General features: G+C 42.0%; 1 protein-coding gene across 1 annotated transcript in view; it reads left to right on the top strand.

Annotated features, from left to right (window-relative positions):
• BCL11A (B-cell CLL/lymphoma 11A) overlaps positions 1 to 6188 on the top strand; it is a 119706-nt gene extending 113518 nt beyond the window's left edge. Inside the window, 1 exon segment of the mRNA XM_006778573.2 lies at positions 5675 to 6188. Coding sequence (XP_006778636.2) covers positions 5675 to 5766 — 92 coding nt within the window. The 3' untranslated portion in view covers positions 5767 to 6188.
• Positions 6189 to 15052: the final 8864 nt, after the last annotated feature.

Below are 15052 nucleotides of genomic sequence, written 5' to 3' on the forward strand. Positions count from 1 at the left end.
AAGATTATATAGTACTTAAATATAGGAAAATGCACACTCATGTTGATTCCTATGCTAAAACACATTTATGGTCTTTTTTCTGTATTTCTAGAATGGTATTTGAATTAAATGTTCATCTAGTGTTAGGCACTATAGTATTTATATTGAAGCTTGTATTTTTAACTGTTGCTTGTTCTCTTAAAAGGTATCAGTGTACCTTTTCTGGTAGTGGAAAAAAAAAAGACAGGCTGCCACAGTATATTTTTTTAATTTGGCAGGATAATATAGTACAAATTATTTGTATGCTTCAAAAAAAAAAGAGAGAGAGAGAAAAACAAAAAAGTGTGACATTGTACAAATGAGAAGCCATATAATGGCCGTTTGGGGGAGCCTGCTAGAATGTCACACGGATGGCTGTCATAGGGGTTGTACATATCCTTTTTTGTTCCTTTTTCCTGCTGCCATACTGTATGCAGTACTGCAAGCTAATAACGTTGGTTTGTTATGTAGTGTGCTTTTTGTCCCTTTCCTTCTATCACCCTTACATTCCAGCATCTTATCTTCATATGCAGTAAAAGAAAGAAAGAAAAAAAAAAAGGAAAAAAAAAACACCCCACAATGTTTTGCAGTTTTTTTCATTGCCAAAAACTAAATGGTGCTTTATATTTAGATTGGAAAGAATTTCATATGCAAAGCATATTAAAGAGAAAGCCCGCTTTAGTCAATACTTTTTTGTAAATGGCAATGCAGAATATTTTGTTATTGGCCTTTTCTATTCCTGTAATGAAAGCTGTTTGTCGTAACTTGAAATTTTATCTTTTACTATGGGAGTCACTATTTATTATTGCTTATGTGCCCTGTTCAAAACAGAGGCACTTAATTAGATCTTTTATTTTTCTTTGTTTTTATTTTTTTTTATTTGGATGACCAAAGGTCATTACAACCTGGCTTTTTATTGTATTTGTTTCTGGTCTTTGTTAAGTTCTATTGGAAAAACCACTGTCTGTGTTTTTTTTGGCAGTTGTCTGCATTAACCTGTTCATACACCCATTTTGTCCCTTTATTGAAAAAAAAATAAAAAAATTAAAGTACACAATGTAAGCTTCTTGTGTCCTCATTTGACACACTCTATAAATTACTTTCAAGAAAATAACAAGTTTTAAGAGAAGGCCAGTCAGTCTTTTTCAGGATCATTTCTATGGGCATTTTGATGCATGTATTATACCCGAAAGGAACATAAGATACTTACTATATTAAAATAGATCTATCTCAAACTATGGAAATAGTTTTTAGACTTTATAGCTCTAGAATAATTTTCAAGAAATAGAAGGTGTTTTCAGTCTGATATTAAAAACTTTCCCTTTATCTCCTCACAGTAATCCACTCAGATATAAAGAAAAAAACATAGTGGTAATAACATCGTAAGCTTTGATTTCCATTAGATTTTTTTGCTGTTCTTATTGCCTAAAAGTTCTTTTCTATTCTCCCATTCTCATCTTACCTTAGAGCATAATGTAAACAAGGTGGTGTTGTTCTTTTAAAAAAGGAATTAGCTTTTTTGTTCCCACATAAAGTCTTTCCTCATGTCAAAAATGAACACACCTCCCAAATCTAAAAATCCAGAAAGGAAGGCATCAGGTGAAAAAGAGAGAGAGAGAGAGAGAGAAAAGAATGAAAGCAGTAACCAGATGTAGCCAAATCTGTGGAATCAGCCACTGATGTTCTGAGATGTGTGGTGGTTTGCCTTGTGATACTGAGATGCTAGGGTCCCTAGACGGGACAGATCTTTTAGGCACTTTTATAGAGTCTTCCTGGCTGATAGCAAATTAGGGTGGGAACATCTTTCAATTAATTATCTTTTGGTCAATCAACAGATTTATGGAATGAAACATCATCTTTGAAAAGCAAGTTAGGTCTATTTTTAAGGCCCCCCCAACCCCCGCCAGCCCCTTAGAAATCTATGTTGTCAGCTTTACAAATACTGCAAGTTGCAGCATCTATTTGCTTTATTACAACACATATTTCTGTGATACCCGTCTCCCCATTCCCAGTGTAGATGAATGGACACAACATTGTTTTTATTCTTGTAAAAACCAAAACAAAAGCCGTTCTGTTGTCTTCTCGTGGTAGCCTTTTTTCTGTTGCTCAGTTCTTATGCCCTGGTGCCTGTGAGGTGGCGTTTTCATGTAACGCCTTTTATCTGAGGCAAGAATAGTCTTATCTTTCTAAATAAAGAGACAGTAGTAGGGTGTTTGTTTTTTAAAGCCTGTTTGGGTGGGAAGCAGAGAGTGGAGGCAGAGAGAAGTCGAGTAAGAGGGGATTTGGGAGAGATGGGATGGGATCGGGTGGGATGGGATGGGATGGGATGGGGCGAGGCTGATGACTTGTAGAACTTGATAATTGGCAATGAACTGAGGGCAGATATATGTGTTTTAGATTAGGTTACTTCACAACTGAGTCCAGAATGCTGTTCAAGACAGAACTATTCCCCAGTGCCAGGCCAGTTTTAGACGTGGTGACTTCTGCTCCACCATATTAAATGTCTTTAAAACCGCTGTGTGTCCCTATTACTCTTTTATTGGGAGCTATGAGTGCAGCTGTGCACGTTTTATATACAGTATTTATATTAATTTCTCAGTATATGAGGCTTTTAGTGTAATTAGGTTTTGCGTCCTGGCAGAATTAATGGTGAATACTGTATACTTGTATGTTCAGATTTCTTAAATCAAATGGCAGATAAGAAGGGATGCAAACATCTGGTGATAAATCACAGATTGTGCTTGATTCACATGATCCCAACGTGAAATAAATTTATTGGGGGACAGGTTCTTCAGGGTTCTTAGTCTCCTGACTTATCAAGGCCCTCTTCTAAAATACTATTTCTGAAACTGAACAAACAATGGAAGCATGAAAACCTAGACAATAAGAATATAACTTATAAATGACCTCTTATATCCAGAACATTAAAATTAAAAATATTAATGCAAAATAACCAAAAAAATCCCCCACATTTTCAACAGTAGGATGAGTTCATGATTTCCTTTTAAAATGAGGGAATACTATGAACATTAACATTTTTCACAAATTTCAAATAAGGTTATATGACATTCCCAAATGTGTGGATGCAATGTCCTCTATATACCTGAACTTCTAGTTATAAAGACGGGGCCTTTTTATCTTCATTTTGAGAACAACTTAATAAACAGGAATACAGCAGATGTTATTTCTCACAGACTTTAAACCAGAAACCCAATACAAGGACTATCTCCATCCTGAGACCATTTATTAGCCTCTGTTTAGGACCTACAGGACTGACAAGCCCATTTTAACGGTTGCTAAGAAGTGAGGTTTACACTTGCTTCTTCGTTTGTAATAGCAATGGCAGAAAGTGTGAAGTAGTTGAGTTTTTCCCAGGGCGTTCTGTGACAGAGCTGTTTATTTAAATACCATTTTTGTATATGCAATCAGTACATACTGTATATGTTCATAATGCTAGAAGTGAGAATTTGAAAGGAAGTGGCAGTGAGGGTTAGATATTTCGTTTGGAGAAATAAGGACATGAGATGGCTTATTCACAGGTACTCCCAAGTTTGGGAAAAGGTACTAGGATATTTCAAAGCCTTCCTGAAAAGATCCCATCCTGTCCTGTCTCAAACACTTTACTCCTGGAGAGTGAGGGAGGAAATACAGGGTTTTCTGTATTTAAACCCTTCCCCCACTCCCCTACACACACACAAACATGATTTCTTATGACTGTGCTGTAATCCTGTCTTCTTCCTGATGATGCTGTTACTCTGTTGTCCCCACGGCTAGTGTGTTCAAGAATGTACCCATCCCATTTTCTCTTGTTTTTTGGTTTTCTTCCCCCCCCCCCCCCACCAGAAAACTTCACTTTTAAAAAAGAAAAATTGTGGGAATGTTGCCAATATGAGGATGGGATTGGCAGTGTTTTTTAAACTGCTTGGAAAAAATGTTTCTTTGAAAGACTGTTAACTTTTAAAAGGCACAAGCCACTTAGCAAAATTTCCCAAGTGTCTCCTAAGGCCCTGAAGCTCCCAATTACAAATAAAATGAACTCATTTTTAGAGAAATGGACATCAGAACACATAGGCAGAATTGGGATCACATACATTTATTCCAGGGCTGTGACAGCTACAGACTGTAGACATGGGTTGTTGGGTATCACTTTTTTTTTTTTGCTTGCTGTCATCTTGTTATCTCATTAGCCCACTGTTTCATTTAGCAAAACACATGGCCAGTGAATCAGCCTTTAGGGGATGGGCCTGTTTCTCTCTCTCTCTCTCTATTTCCCAGTGTCATCTATGGTCATAGGATGCGATTAATTCTCCTTTCAAATGGGAAAGAAGACCAATCCAGGTCACACCAATGGGTGATTGTACTCCAACCCTAAACTTGGCTGAACACAATGCAGTGGTCGGTCCAAATACTGGTTTTTCTTCCTGTAAAGTGGCGAAGACTACTTAAAGAGAGCATATATCAGGTCTTTATGAAACAGCAGAAAAGGCCATCTAAGGATTTCTCCAAAGTCTACCCTCTAAACCTACAGGGACCCCCCCACACCTACAGGGGGCTGTGCTTTTAAATAACAGTGAGCATGGTACATGCCCATGCTCTACTTTGTCTGTTAGGGTTTTCAATATTGGTAGCAGGTCTGACAAAGGGGTTTGATGGGGGTCTCAGCTAAAGGGGCCTCAACGACAATGACTTAGGGCTGGACTGGGAACCGGATTCCCAGAGCCCACCTGGACACAGCAGGCCCCTCAGCCCAGGTCTCCACCACTCAGGATTCCTGAGAGCAGCTGAGCTCCAGACCCTGAGCCTCCTGCGGAGCCAAGTCAGGGGAGAGGAGGCCCCAGGCCCCTGCTTCAGGTCGCCATGGCAACGAGGCCTGGAATGCCACAGTGGTAGCTCTTCCTCGGCACAGCCACATCCGGACTCCCAGTTCTGCTGCTTCAAGTCAATGTACACAGCAAGGGAGGAACCCCGGAGGAAAATAACTCCCATCTTCCCCTCACCATTGCCTTTCCCCCTTACAAAGAGAAAAAAAAAAGAAAAGAAAGAAAGAAAAGAAAAAACTGCATGTTTGAAAGAAACTACAGGCAGTTTTTGGTTACTTTTGGGAGCAACTATGTTGGGTTCTGGTTTTCCTCTTCAGAGATTTGTTCGCCTCTTGTAAATCGTTGGCTGCTTTGACGTTGAACTTGATGACATTTCATGTTTTCGTTGTGCTGCTTTTACATCAATTTTGATTTTTTAGTTTCTTTATAATTTTGTTATTATTTTAAGGAAATGTCCCCCTTCCCTCCTTCCTCCCCTGTTCTCCTCAACCAAAGGACTGTTTCCTACTCAAGTTTTCTCAGTCATAAGGGAAAGTGTTTCCTTCCAGGTGTGTCCCCAGTTTATTAGGACTATCATATGATTGGGTAGAGGGTCTGGGTCCTTTGGGGGAAGGCACGGAGGGAGCTCATGGGAAAGGCACTCGGAGGTTAGAGATTGGGGGAGCGGGGGGTGGAGTTTGGAAATCATGTTTAAGATGCCAGTGGCTCAACCTGTGGCTGGTTTAACTTATAAGTATGAAAAAAAGAAAAAAGCTAGTTAGAGAACAGAAAATCACTGGGCCAAGTCACACCTGTACCTTTTTTCTCCCCCTCCTCTGTCTCCATCCTCTTTCTAGGTTCTTCACACACCCCCATTCGGCGTAGTGTCCAGAGAGCTCAAGATGTGTGGCAGTTTTCGGATGGAAGCTCGAGAGCCCTTAAGTTCTGAGAAAATTTGAAGCCCCCAGGGGCGGGGTGGACGCGTGCCGCCCGGCAACATCTGCGTGGTCTGTCATCCTGCTAGTTTGTGGTGTTTTTCTGACAGTAGCCTCCAAGAAGCCGTGTGCGAAGACAGAGTCCTGCAGAGGCCTTCCTGCCTGGGCCTGCAGCACCATTTTATTTATATTTTTTAATAAAAAGTAAAAACAAAAAAACAGACCCACATTGGAATAGTGAATCAGTCCCATAGAGAGGGCCCATGGACCAACGCTGCCCCGAGTGACGTCCCGGCCCCTTGAAACCAGCCAACCTAATTACCCATATCGTGGAAATGAGCATGAGTCCCCGACCCCTTGTTTCTATACATTCTATGTTGTCTTTTAAAAAGTGTGCTTAACATTGACACAATAAATGTTGGAGCTTTAGGTGGTGTTTTCTTGTTCTTTAATTACTAATGTTTATAAGACAATGCAGCTGCTTATGACTTTGTATTTCTGTACCCGTTTCCTGCAGACACCCATTGGGTGGGTAGGAAGGACAGATTTGAGGAATGGGTAGGAGGCGTAGGAGGGGAAATAGGTTACTGCTTATTGGATGGCATAAATTTTCAAGGAGAAGCAACATGCAAAACTTGGGGATAAATCATAGCGATATCATAATTAATGTAGTAGTAGTATTGCTGTTTATTAATGCTGAAGTGTGGTTTTCCTAACTGTCTGACTTATAATTTGCATACCATTAAATAATGCATAATATGGCACGCTGAATTCTGTTTTTCAAATATATGCTTTTGGTGGCTACCGTGCAGGATTTGAATTTGTCTTTTAATTTAGCTCAAGAAAGATAACGTCACTGGGTTAGTGGTAAATCCCAAGGAAGGTGGCAAATGTCACCCATTGCTTATTAAATATTCTAATTTTAGGTTCCCAAACCTTTGGCAAATATATCTTAATGCAGACAAACAAACACACATAACACTTCGTTATTACTTACATCAAGAAATTTGGAACAGATTTTATAAGGGGGAAAATTTTAGGAGGAAAGAGGTTCCGATCAGAACACACTATTGTAATGATAGTAATGCCCCATTACTTAGAAATCAGTGACACAAATAAGTTATGTTTACAGACAGGTGATAAAGACTCCTTCTGGCCCAGTTAATTTGCAAAAAAACTTTTCTCAATTTGGTGTTTTCTATTGCCTGAGATCCAGAAGAGAACTAGAAACCATATAGCATATTAAAATAGGTTTATGAATAATAAAACCCGTGTATTGTAGATTTACATATTGGCTGTGCATGTGAGGGGGTAGGAGGAATCGTACCCACTCACCCTCTGGCTAGATTCCCTCACCTTGTGAGAAGATAACAAAATTACTGGCACCTGGATTCTTTCCTGCTTATTTATTCATCATAAATAGTGACTCCTTTCAGTAGCCCGCTGCCTTATACTTTCTACAGTGCTTTCATGTACATTATTTCATCTGACCCTCATTGGGACACATCTCACAACTTCCACTTTAGAATGAGGAGAGTGAGGCTCACCCAGGTTAAGGGCTTGCCTGAGACCACGTCAATAAGGTGAGGGGGAGCCCAGAAGCCAGGTGTTCTGGTATTGATCCAGAGCTGATCCCATTAAATTCTGTAACTGATCAAAGGGAATGTCCCTCCCTGTGCTGTTAGCACACATGCCATGAGTGTTCATCAGCCCACATGTATGGCTCACGCACACACATACACATCACATCAAGGGTGTCCATTGGTGAGGGCATGCACAGTTGTCTCTTCCCGACAACAGCTGTGTGCACTGCAGGAGCAAGGTTCCCTCCTTGCCGCCTTTCCCCAGTGGCTTCTCCATGACAAAAAAATACCCTGACTGACTAGGTGGCCTTGATGAGTTTTTGAGATGCCTTCACACGTAGGTGAGATGGTACTCCCAGACAAACTGTTTTGTGGAGAAACGCTCTCCTTGCCCCCTGTTCTGCCTGGGTTGTTGACACTTAAGACCACTGGGGATTTTGTGACAACATCCTTCCTGAATGCGCTAAGGTCCTTGCTGATAACTAGAGTGATGGCACTTTAAAGGGGAGACCTGACTGAAACAACAAACAGGGTTTTTGGGCAACTTCAGCTTGGTAACCACACTTGGTGTTCACTACACTTTCATTTCTTATTTCCTCTCAGAGACAGTTTGTAAATAAATGGATATTTCTCGAAGTGAGATTTTAGGGGGGTGGGAATGGGCCAGGAGAGAGGGAGTGGGTAAAGGATATCTTTTTTTTCTCCCCCCTTTTGGAGAAAAAAAAGATCCCCTCCCACCTTTTTTTAAAAAAGGCCATCCCTTTCCTCATACCTTTTTTCGTTGAAAGAAAAAGATTCATTTATGAAATTCCTATGAAATAATGATGTTGTGCTAGGGCTAGGACTTTTGAAAACCCACCCAGGGTTGATGATCACTGAAGACATCTCCCTGTGTAACCTGTCAAGGTCATGGCCATCTGCAAATGGTTGGAGCGGCAGAAGGGGCTGACAAATCCAGTTGGGGTTCTCACCAAGCCCTCTCCTGAGACTGGAACTCACATTGCAGAGAGATTAACTGTTGACCCAGTATGCACCGAGCTCAGATTTGAGGACACAGCCCCAAGTGATCGAGAGGGTGGGGACCAAATACGGGATATCGCTCTTACCCTCCCAAGCCTGGTCTATGAACATTAATTCTGTGGTCTGTCCAGATCGTCACACTAAACACAAAGGTCTGTTAGACTTCTGGGTGCATGATGACAGAGGCTCAGTAGCTTCTGCAGCACCTCGCACCCAGCCTTTTGAATATAAATGATTGCACCTGGTGGTCATTTAAAAAAAAAAAATCTTAAGACAAGGAGAGCTAACTTGAATTCTAGGGGGGCCTAACTGGGGGGCCCCAATCTTGGCAGAATGTTTCCTGGGCACTTTTGCTTGGCATTTTCAAGAGCATTTGCATTGGATGAGCCAAGGCTTTCAAGGAGTGAGGAATGTCTTTCAAGGTGTGTGTCCTGACATGGTTTTCTTGTTTTGAGGGCTAGATAGTGAGGTTAATGTTGAAAAAGATGATTATTAACATTAACATGTATATTTTTCTTCAGGACTAATGTTTATTACTATCAAGAGTTCTTATTGTACAAATCAATGTCCCAGAAAGAAGTGGTAGAGAGGGTCAGAATGGAAGTATTTGGTGGGCTATTGTTTCTCTTCTTCCATGCCTCAGAGCTGTGGCTCCTTTTGGAGCCTAATGTGAGGGAACAGATTTGAGGAATTTATAGGTTGGCTGTGAAGTCCGTATGAAGTTCAGCTGGAAGTTCAAAAACAACAAACTGCAAGGATCCATCCTGTTTCAGTTCTTAACCGACAACTCCCTAGGCGAGACAGCACTCTTCAGTTTGTATGCCCCTAGGGTTATATGAAGCCAGAGAACTTTTCACTTCCAGCAAAATCCAGAGACAGTAACTGTTTTCCATCCCATCTTGGCATAAACTAACATACTCTTTGTTAAGCCACATTACCTTTCCCCTTGCTTTATGTTTTTAAAAATACTCCAAGGAAATGTTGAAGATTTATAAAGCACTTTTATAGACATGATAGCATCAATTTTCTTAGTGATTCTAGGAATTCAGTAGGACCAGAACAGACGAAAGCTGCAAAGAGCCACCCCACTCATGCATTTTACAGATCAGGGCAACAGAGGCCCACGGATTAAGTGAAGGACCTCTGATCACACAGCTTGAAAAAAAAGTGACAGCCAAGCTTGAAACCACACAGTGGCTGAGCCAGGACTGGAATCCCAGCCTCCAGCTCCTGTGCAAAGGAATTCTCACTGCAAATCTCTCCCTAGCGGCCTACGAAGTTCAGCGGTAGGAATGGCAGGAGAGTGTGCCTTACAGAAGGATTTAAGAATGAAATCAAAAGCTTGTTTGGGTGCCAGTCCTAGCGGGGAGCATGTAAGCATGGCCCACATTTCAAAGGTTTCTAAGCAGCATCCTGATGACAGGTCACTACCAGGGAGGATTCCTCCTTTAGTTCACCTCTCTGATGGCAGAAATAAACTTAGGGACCAACCCTTGTAGGGAGACAGCCTTTAAAGTCAAAAAGGTATAACAAAACTAAATGCATTTCAAATGACTTAAATAGATCGCACAATCTGCTCCATTCTCCAGACAGGATTTAAGAGAAACTCCCACTTAATTTGAATTTCGAGGCTGCATCACATCCTGCTAGAGAATCCATATAACCAATAGCATGACCTGAATCATGTTTACTGGGGCTGTTCAATTTTGAGTTCCAAGGTGGGGAAGGAGCAATGAACTAATGGGAGGAGTGATGGACACGGTATACAACCCCACCATGAGGATTATTCCACTTCACATCCTATGCAGGCTGCACAGTCTTTTTCTGTGCAAGATCTAATCTTCTTCATTTCCCCTTTTGAACAGGGGTCCCAGGCTCTGTGTTTAGAGATGTACAAATGTGATCTTATTAGATCTGCTGTGTTCAGCTCTTCTGCTGCCATTGCTTTTCTTGCCAGCCATCCTTTGATTCACACGCACTTTTTTTTTGAATGAACACGGGTTGACTTCCCATGTCTTGTGGCTGGACAGGGCGGCAGTTGCTGTAGGGAGCAGCTGCTAGGAGGATCCTGCCGGGGCAAAGTCGTCCCTGAAATAGGAGCACGACTGGGGGAAGTCTCCCAGAGCAGCCATGAATCAAACATTCCCTTCAAGGTGGGGGTGGAGGGGGTGGAGAGGAAGTCATTTGCCCGATTTTACCCCCTAGTGATAGTTCCCTGAATTTCCTGAGGCAGCGATGCAAACAGGCAGCGTCTGCTGGCTTCGCTGTCTCTTCTGCTCCTTTCTCCCTGCCACTGCGTCCTCTCTTCTCAGGCACCTTGAAAGCTTACAGAGGGGCACGGGAGATGACCTGGTTGGCGGAAAGTTGCTCGCGCCCCTATTTCAGAGCACCCCGTTTTACCTGTTGCTTACTTCACCACACACAGGGGGAAAACCCAAACACAAACACTTCTCTTCCGAAGCTCACCTGCAGCTCAGAACTCAGGGACACCAGAGATTTGCCTTCCACGCAGACCCCTTTGTGTGGATTTGCCTGTAGCCACTGGGTCTTATTTGTGACATTCCTTTTATTTTTCAGCCTCTTGGAGAGTAGACTTTCTTTTCCCTCTGACAGGCTGTGCTGGGGGTGGACTCCTGGGGTTTTGGTCTAGACTAGTAAATGGTGCTGGTGTCTGAGCCAGCAGCTCCAGGTTGTAATGGTGGCTCTGTCTTTGCCATGCTCACCTGCCTGGTGTCCCCTCTCTCTGTACTTGACCCCATTCAAGGCCCATTACTCCCTCCAAAAATGGAAGGACACACCTTGCTTCCTGCCTACCTTCTAACCAGTAGCACACAACAGACTAAACAGTGTAAGCCATCCGAATGCCCTGGGCCCTACAGAGGATTGGGGATATTGATATCCAGTCCTGATGGCTGTGGGGAAATGAAGTAGTGGTCATCTTCAGGGTGAACTTTCCTTTGCTTTTGCTTAATAAACCCATTTTCTTTAAAGTTTATGTCACAGAATAAAAAAGCCGTAGTGATTTTTGTTCGGAATCTAAGGCTGCCATCATGTTTTAAAAATGCTCACATTTTTTGAAATGGTTGCATCTGCCTTTTAAGGGGTACATTTTATCACTTCGGTGCACCTTAAAGTCAGAAATCCCTTGCCTTGCTGGAGGGTAGGACTCATTGAAGGGCAGCCCTTTCCCACAGGGCCTCATGCATCCCAACAGGAGTGGCAAAGCACCACACATCTGCTGCCTGCAGATCGAGGGCCAGGATATGTCTGAAATATGATCTCTCATTGAATGCCTAACCCTTCCCATCCTTAGCTAGCAGACTGCCTAGAGCTTGGTAAAGAACAGAATATAGGTTAAAGTAGAACTAACAATATTAGCTAACGTTTATTGAGCACTTACTGTGTTGTAGGCACAGTGATAGGAGTTTTCCATGCTTGTTCTTTTTTTTTTTTAATATATTTTATTGATTTTTTACAGAGAGGAAGGGAGAGAGATAGAGAGTTAGAAACATCGATGAGAGAGAAACATCGATCAGCTGCCTCCTGCACATCTCCGACTGAGGATGTGCCTGCAACCCAGGCACATGCCCTTGACCGGAATCGAACCTGGGACCTTTCAGTCCACAGGCCGACGCTCTATCCACTGAGCCAAACCGGTTTCGGCTCCATGCTTGTTCTTATTTCTTCTTTGTAACCATCTTGTGGAGTAGGTACTATGATTATTCCCATTTTATTGAAGTTTCAAGAGACTAAGTGATATGCCCAAGGTTATACAACTGGTATTACCACTATGACTCCAGAATCCACACTCTTATCCTCTACATATTGACTTCCAGGATCGATCTCATTCAAGAATTTTGTCACTGCCAGGCCTATGTGGCTCATGGGTTGAGCATCAACCTCTGAACTAGGAGGTCATGGTTTGATTCCCAGTCAGGGCACATGCCTGGGTTGTGGGCTCCATCCCCAGTTGGGAGTGTGCAGAGGAAAGCTGATCAATGATTCTCTCTCATCATTGATGTTTCTATCTCTGAAATCAACTTAAAAAAATATCCTATATAGTAAAAGGCTAATATGCAAATTGACCAAATGGCAGAATGACCGGTTGTTATGACACACACTGACCACCAGGGGGCAAATGCTCAATGCAGGAGCTGCCCACTGGTGGTCAGTACACTCCCACAGGGGGAGTGCAGTAGTGGTGGCGGGAGCCTCTCCCACCTCCACAGCAGCACTAAGGATGTCTGACTACTGGCTTAGGACTCCCCCCCATTCCCCCCCGCCCCCCAGGGTTCCTGAATTGCAAATTGCGAGAGGGTGCACTGGGCCTTTAGTGTATATATATGAAAATAATTTTTGTTACCAATGCAAAAGGGTGAGGAGACCATATAAAAACAATAACAATAATGCTAATTAAGCAGATTAAGACGCATATGCAGACTGGCTTGGCTTTGAGGGTTCTGGTCTTGTTAACTACTAAGCAAGGCTGCTATCAGTATTTCCCATGGTGCTTGCATTTCTGTCCGTCCTCAGCACTGGGAGTTGCATTTCTGTCCGTCCTCAGCACTTTTTGTGAGGCATGTCTGAGTTCATTCAAGCATCTTCTCCATCTGTAGTAAGGCTCCTTCATTTGTTCAATCAACAAATATTTATTAGGTCCCTGCTATATGCAACCTACTGAGCTAAGTGCTGGGGAAGGGATGCAAAGAGGTAAAAGGCACAGTCATTGCCCATCAGAAATTGCCACCAGTGGAGAATTAAATTAATTAGAATCCTACTAAATAACTAGTCTCAGTTAAGCTGATGTGGCGAGAACAGTGGGCCTTTTAAAATGCTAATACATAATTCACTTTGCCAATGTAGATAGCAGTCCCAGGCAAGGGGCTTTGGAGCTCCTGAATGAATGGGAATGTTATTTTTTTTGAATGTTATTCTTTATATCTGATCAGTAAGACTCAGACTTAAAAGTTGTTTCTCAAATGGTGGGGATGAGTATACATTGATGTTTCCTCATGCATTTGACCCAGTCCTTCTTGTAAAAAATAACAGTAGATGATTTAGAAGGAGAGTAGTAATAGGAACACTGTTCTTGTCCTGTGATCAAGGGTAAATGACCTATATAGGGGATAAGTCCATGTATTTCAACTCTCTAACCTGACCTGTACCTGATTGCCTGATTTAATCTAAATGGAACATGACAAAGAAATCTGCACGTTCCCGACGTGTAGCCCTGTGATCTCTCTCAGAACATCACATAAGACCAGTTTGTCTTCCCTACCTCCAGTGTGCAAAAAGGTATGTTCTAGGGACTGTGGGCAACTGCAAAGAAATGTAAGACCTAACCCCTGTCCTCAAAGGGATTATAGTCAGTCCTAATGGGGTGGGATAAGATTATAAGCATAAAAGCAGGCAATTAACAATGAAAGGATGCAATGTGATTAATTCAGAAGTGAGAGACACAAAGTGTAGGAATGTGAAAAAGATCATTTCTCTGTGGTCCAGATACTGGGCTTTTAATTGGTCATCCAAGTCAGGCTAAGATTTAGATGCTAAAGAGAAAGGATGAGGGCAAACCAGTTCAAGGCAGTACTGTGGAGCTTGGAGGGCAAAGGCTAGACCAGTGAGGCAGGAAAAGAAGGGTTGTCTAAAAAATCATGGAAGGTAAGGCTGAAAAATAATTTTGAGCCATGTTATGGATGCCCTTTAATGATAGGCTTGTATCATAGTCAAAAATAATTTTTCAAAGTCATGTTGGTAGAAAAGTTTTAGGAAGAGCAAACCAGACCCTGGAATGGATTGAAGGGGAATTCAAAGGAGACCAAGAAACCAGTAGGAGGCTGCCCCTTGCAGGTGTTGGCAAGTTCCTACAGAAAGGGTTCTACTACGAATATTTGGGTCAGACTATATAGTCACCTTTAGCACCTTAAAGCAGACAATGATCCAATTGTTAGATGGCACTATATCTAAATTCCCTATTTGCCCTGGTCTACATCCATTCCAGTCTACAGAAGCAAACAAAAGGTCTTCCTTACATGTTGGCTGTTGTTAGAAGCCTACACAATAAAGAGCTTAAAGATAAAGACCTTGAGGCCCAAACAGGTCAGTTAGTTCCTAGAGATCGACTATTTTTATAATACAAAGGGAAAACATGTCGCATCAAGCATTTAACACTTTAACATCATGTCTCAAGCACAATGATAAACTTAACTGGAAAAAGAATAGAAAACTACTAGGTCAATGGGCTCCAAGGATTTCTTTTTTTTGGGTGGGGATGGGGGAGATTTAAGAATTTTTTGGCTTCTGTTGGTTATTTGTAAAAGTTATATTATGTTGCTCTCTTCTTTGTTGTATGCTTGTTGATACATTCCAGGTCCTGAAATATGATTTTATTGTCACTTGGCCACAGCATTATATGACTTTCAGACAGAAAGCATGAATTGAAAATAAGCAAGCATGTTTATGCAGAATCAGAGAAACGTTCTGTGCACAAAGTAAGGCTGAGCAGGACTCATTCTCTTGGAGCTTATGTTTCAAAAATAAAGACCTTTGTATTTTTGTATGGCGGTCTCCTCATCCTCCCTTCCCTCCCCCTGCCTACCACCCTCCTACTCCTGGAAGCAATTCCGGTCTATGACTGTCCATTGTCAGAGTCGGAACACGTAAGGCACATCAAGAATTACTTTTTGACGTGGGTTGT

This window comes from Myotis davidii, unplaced genomic scaffold, assembly GCF_000327345.1.
Source record: "Myotis davidii unplaced genomic scaffold, ASM32734v1 scaffold6, whole genome shotgun sequence".
Classification (NCBI taxonomy): Eukaryota; Metazoa; Chordata; class Mammalia; order Chiroptera; family Vespertilionidae; genus Myotis; species Myotis davidii.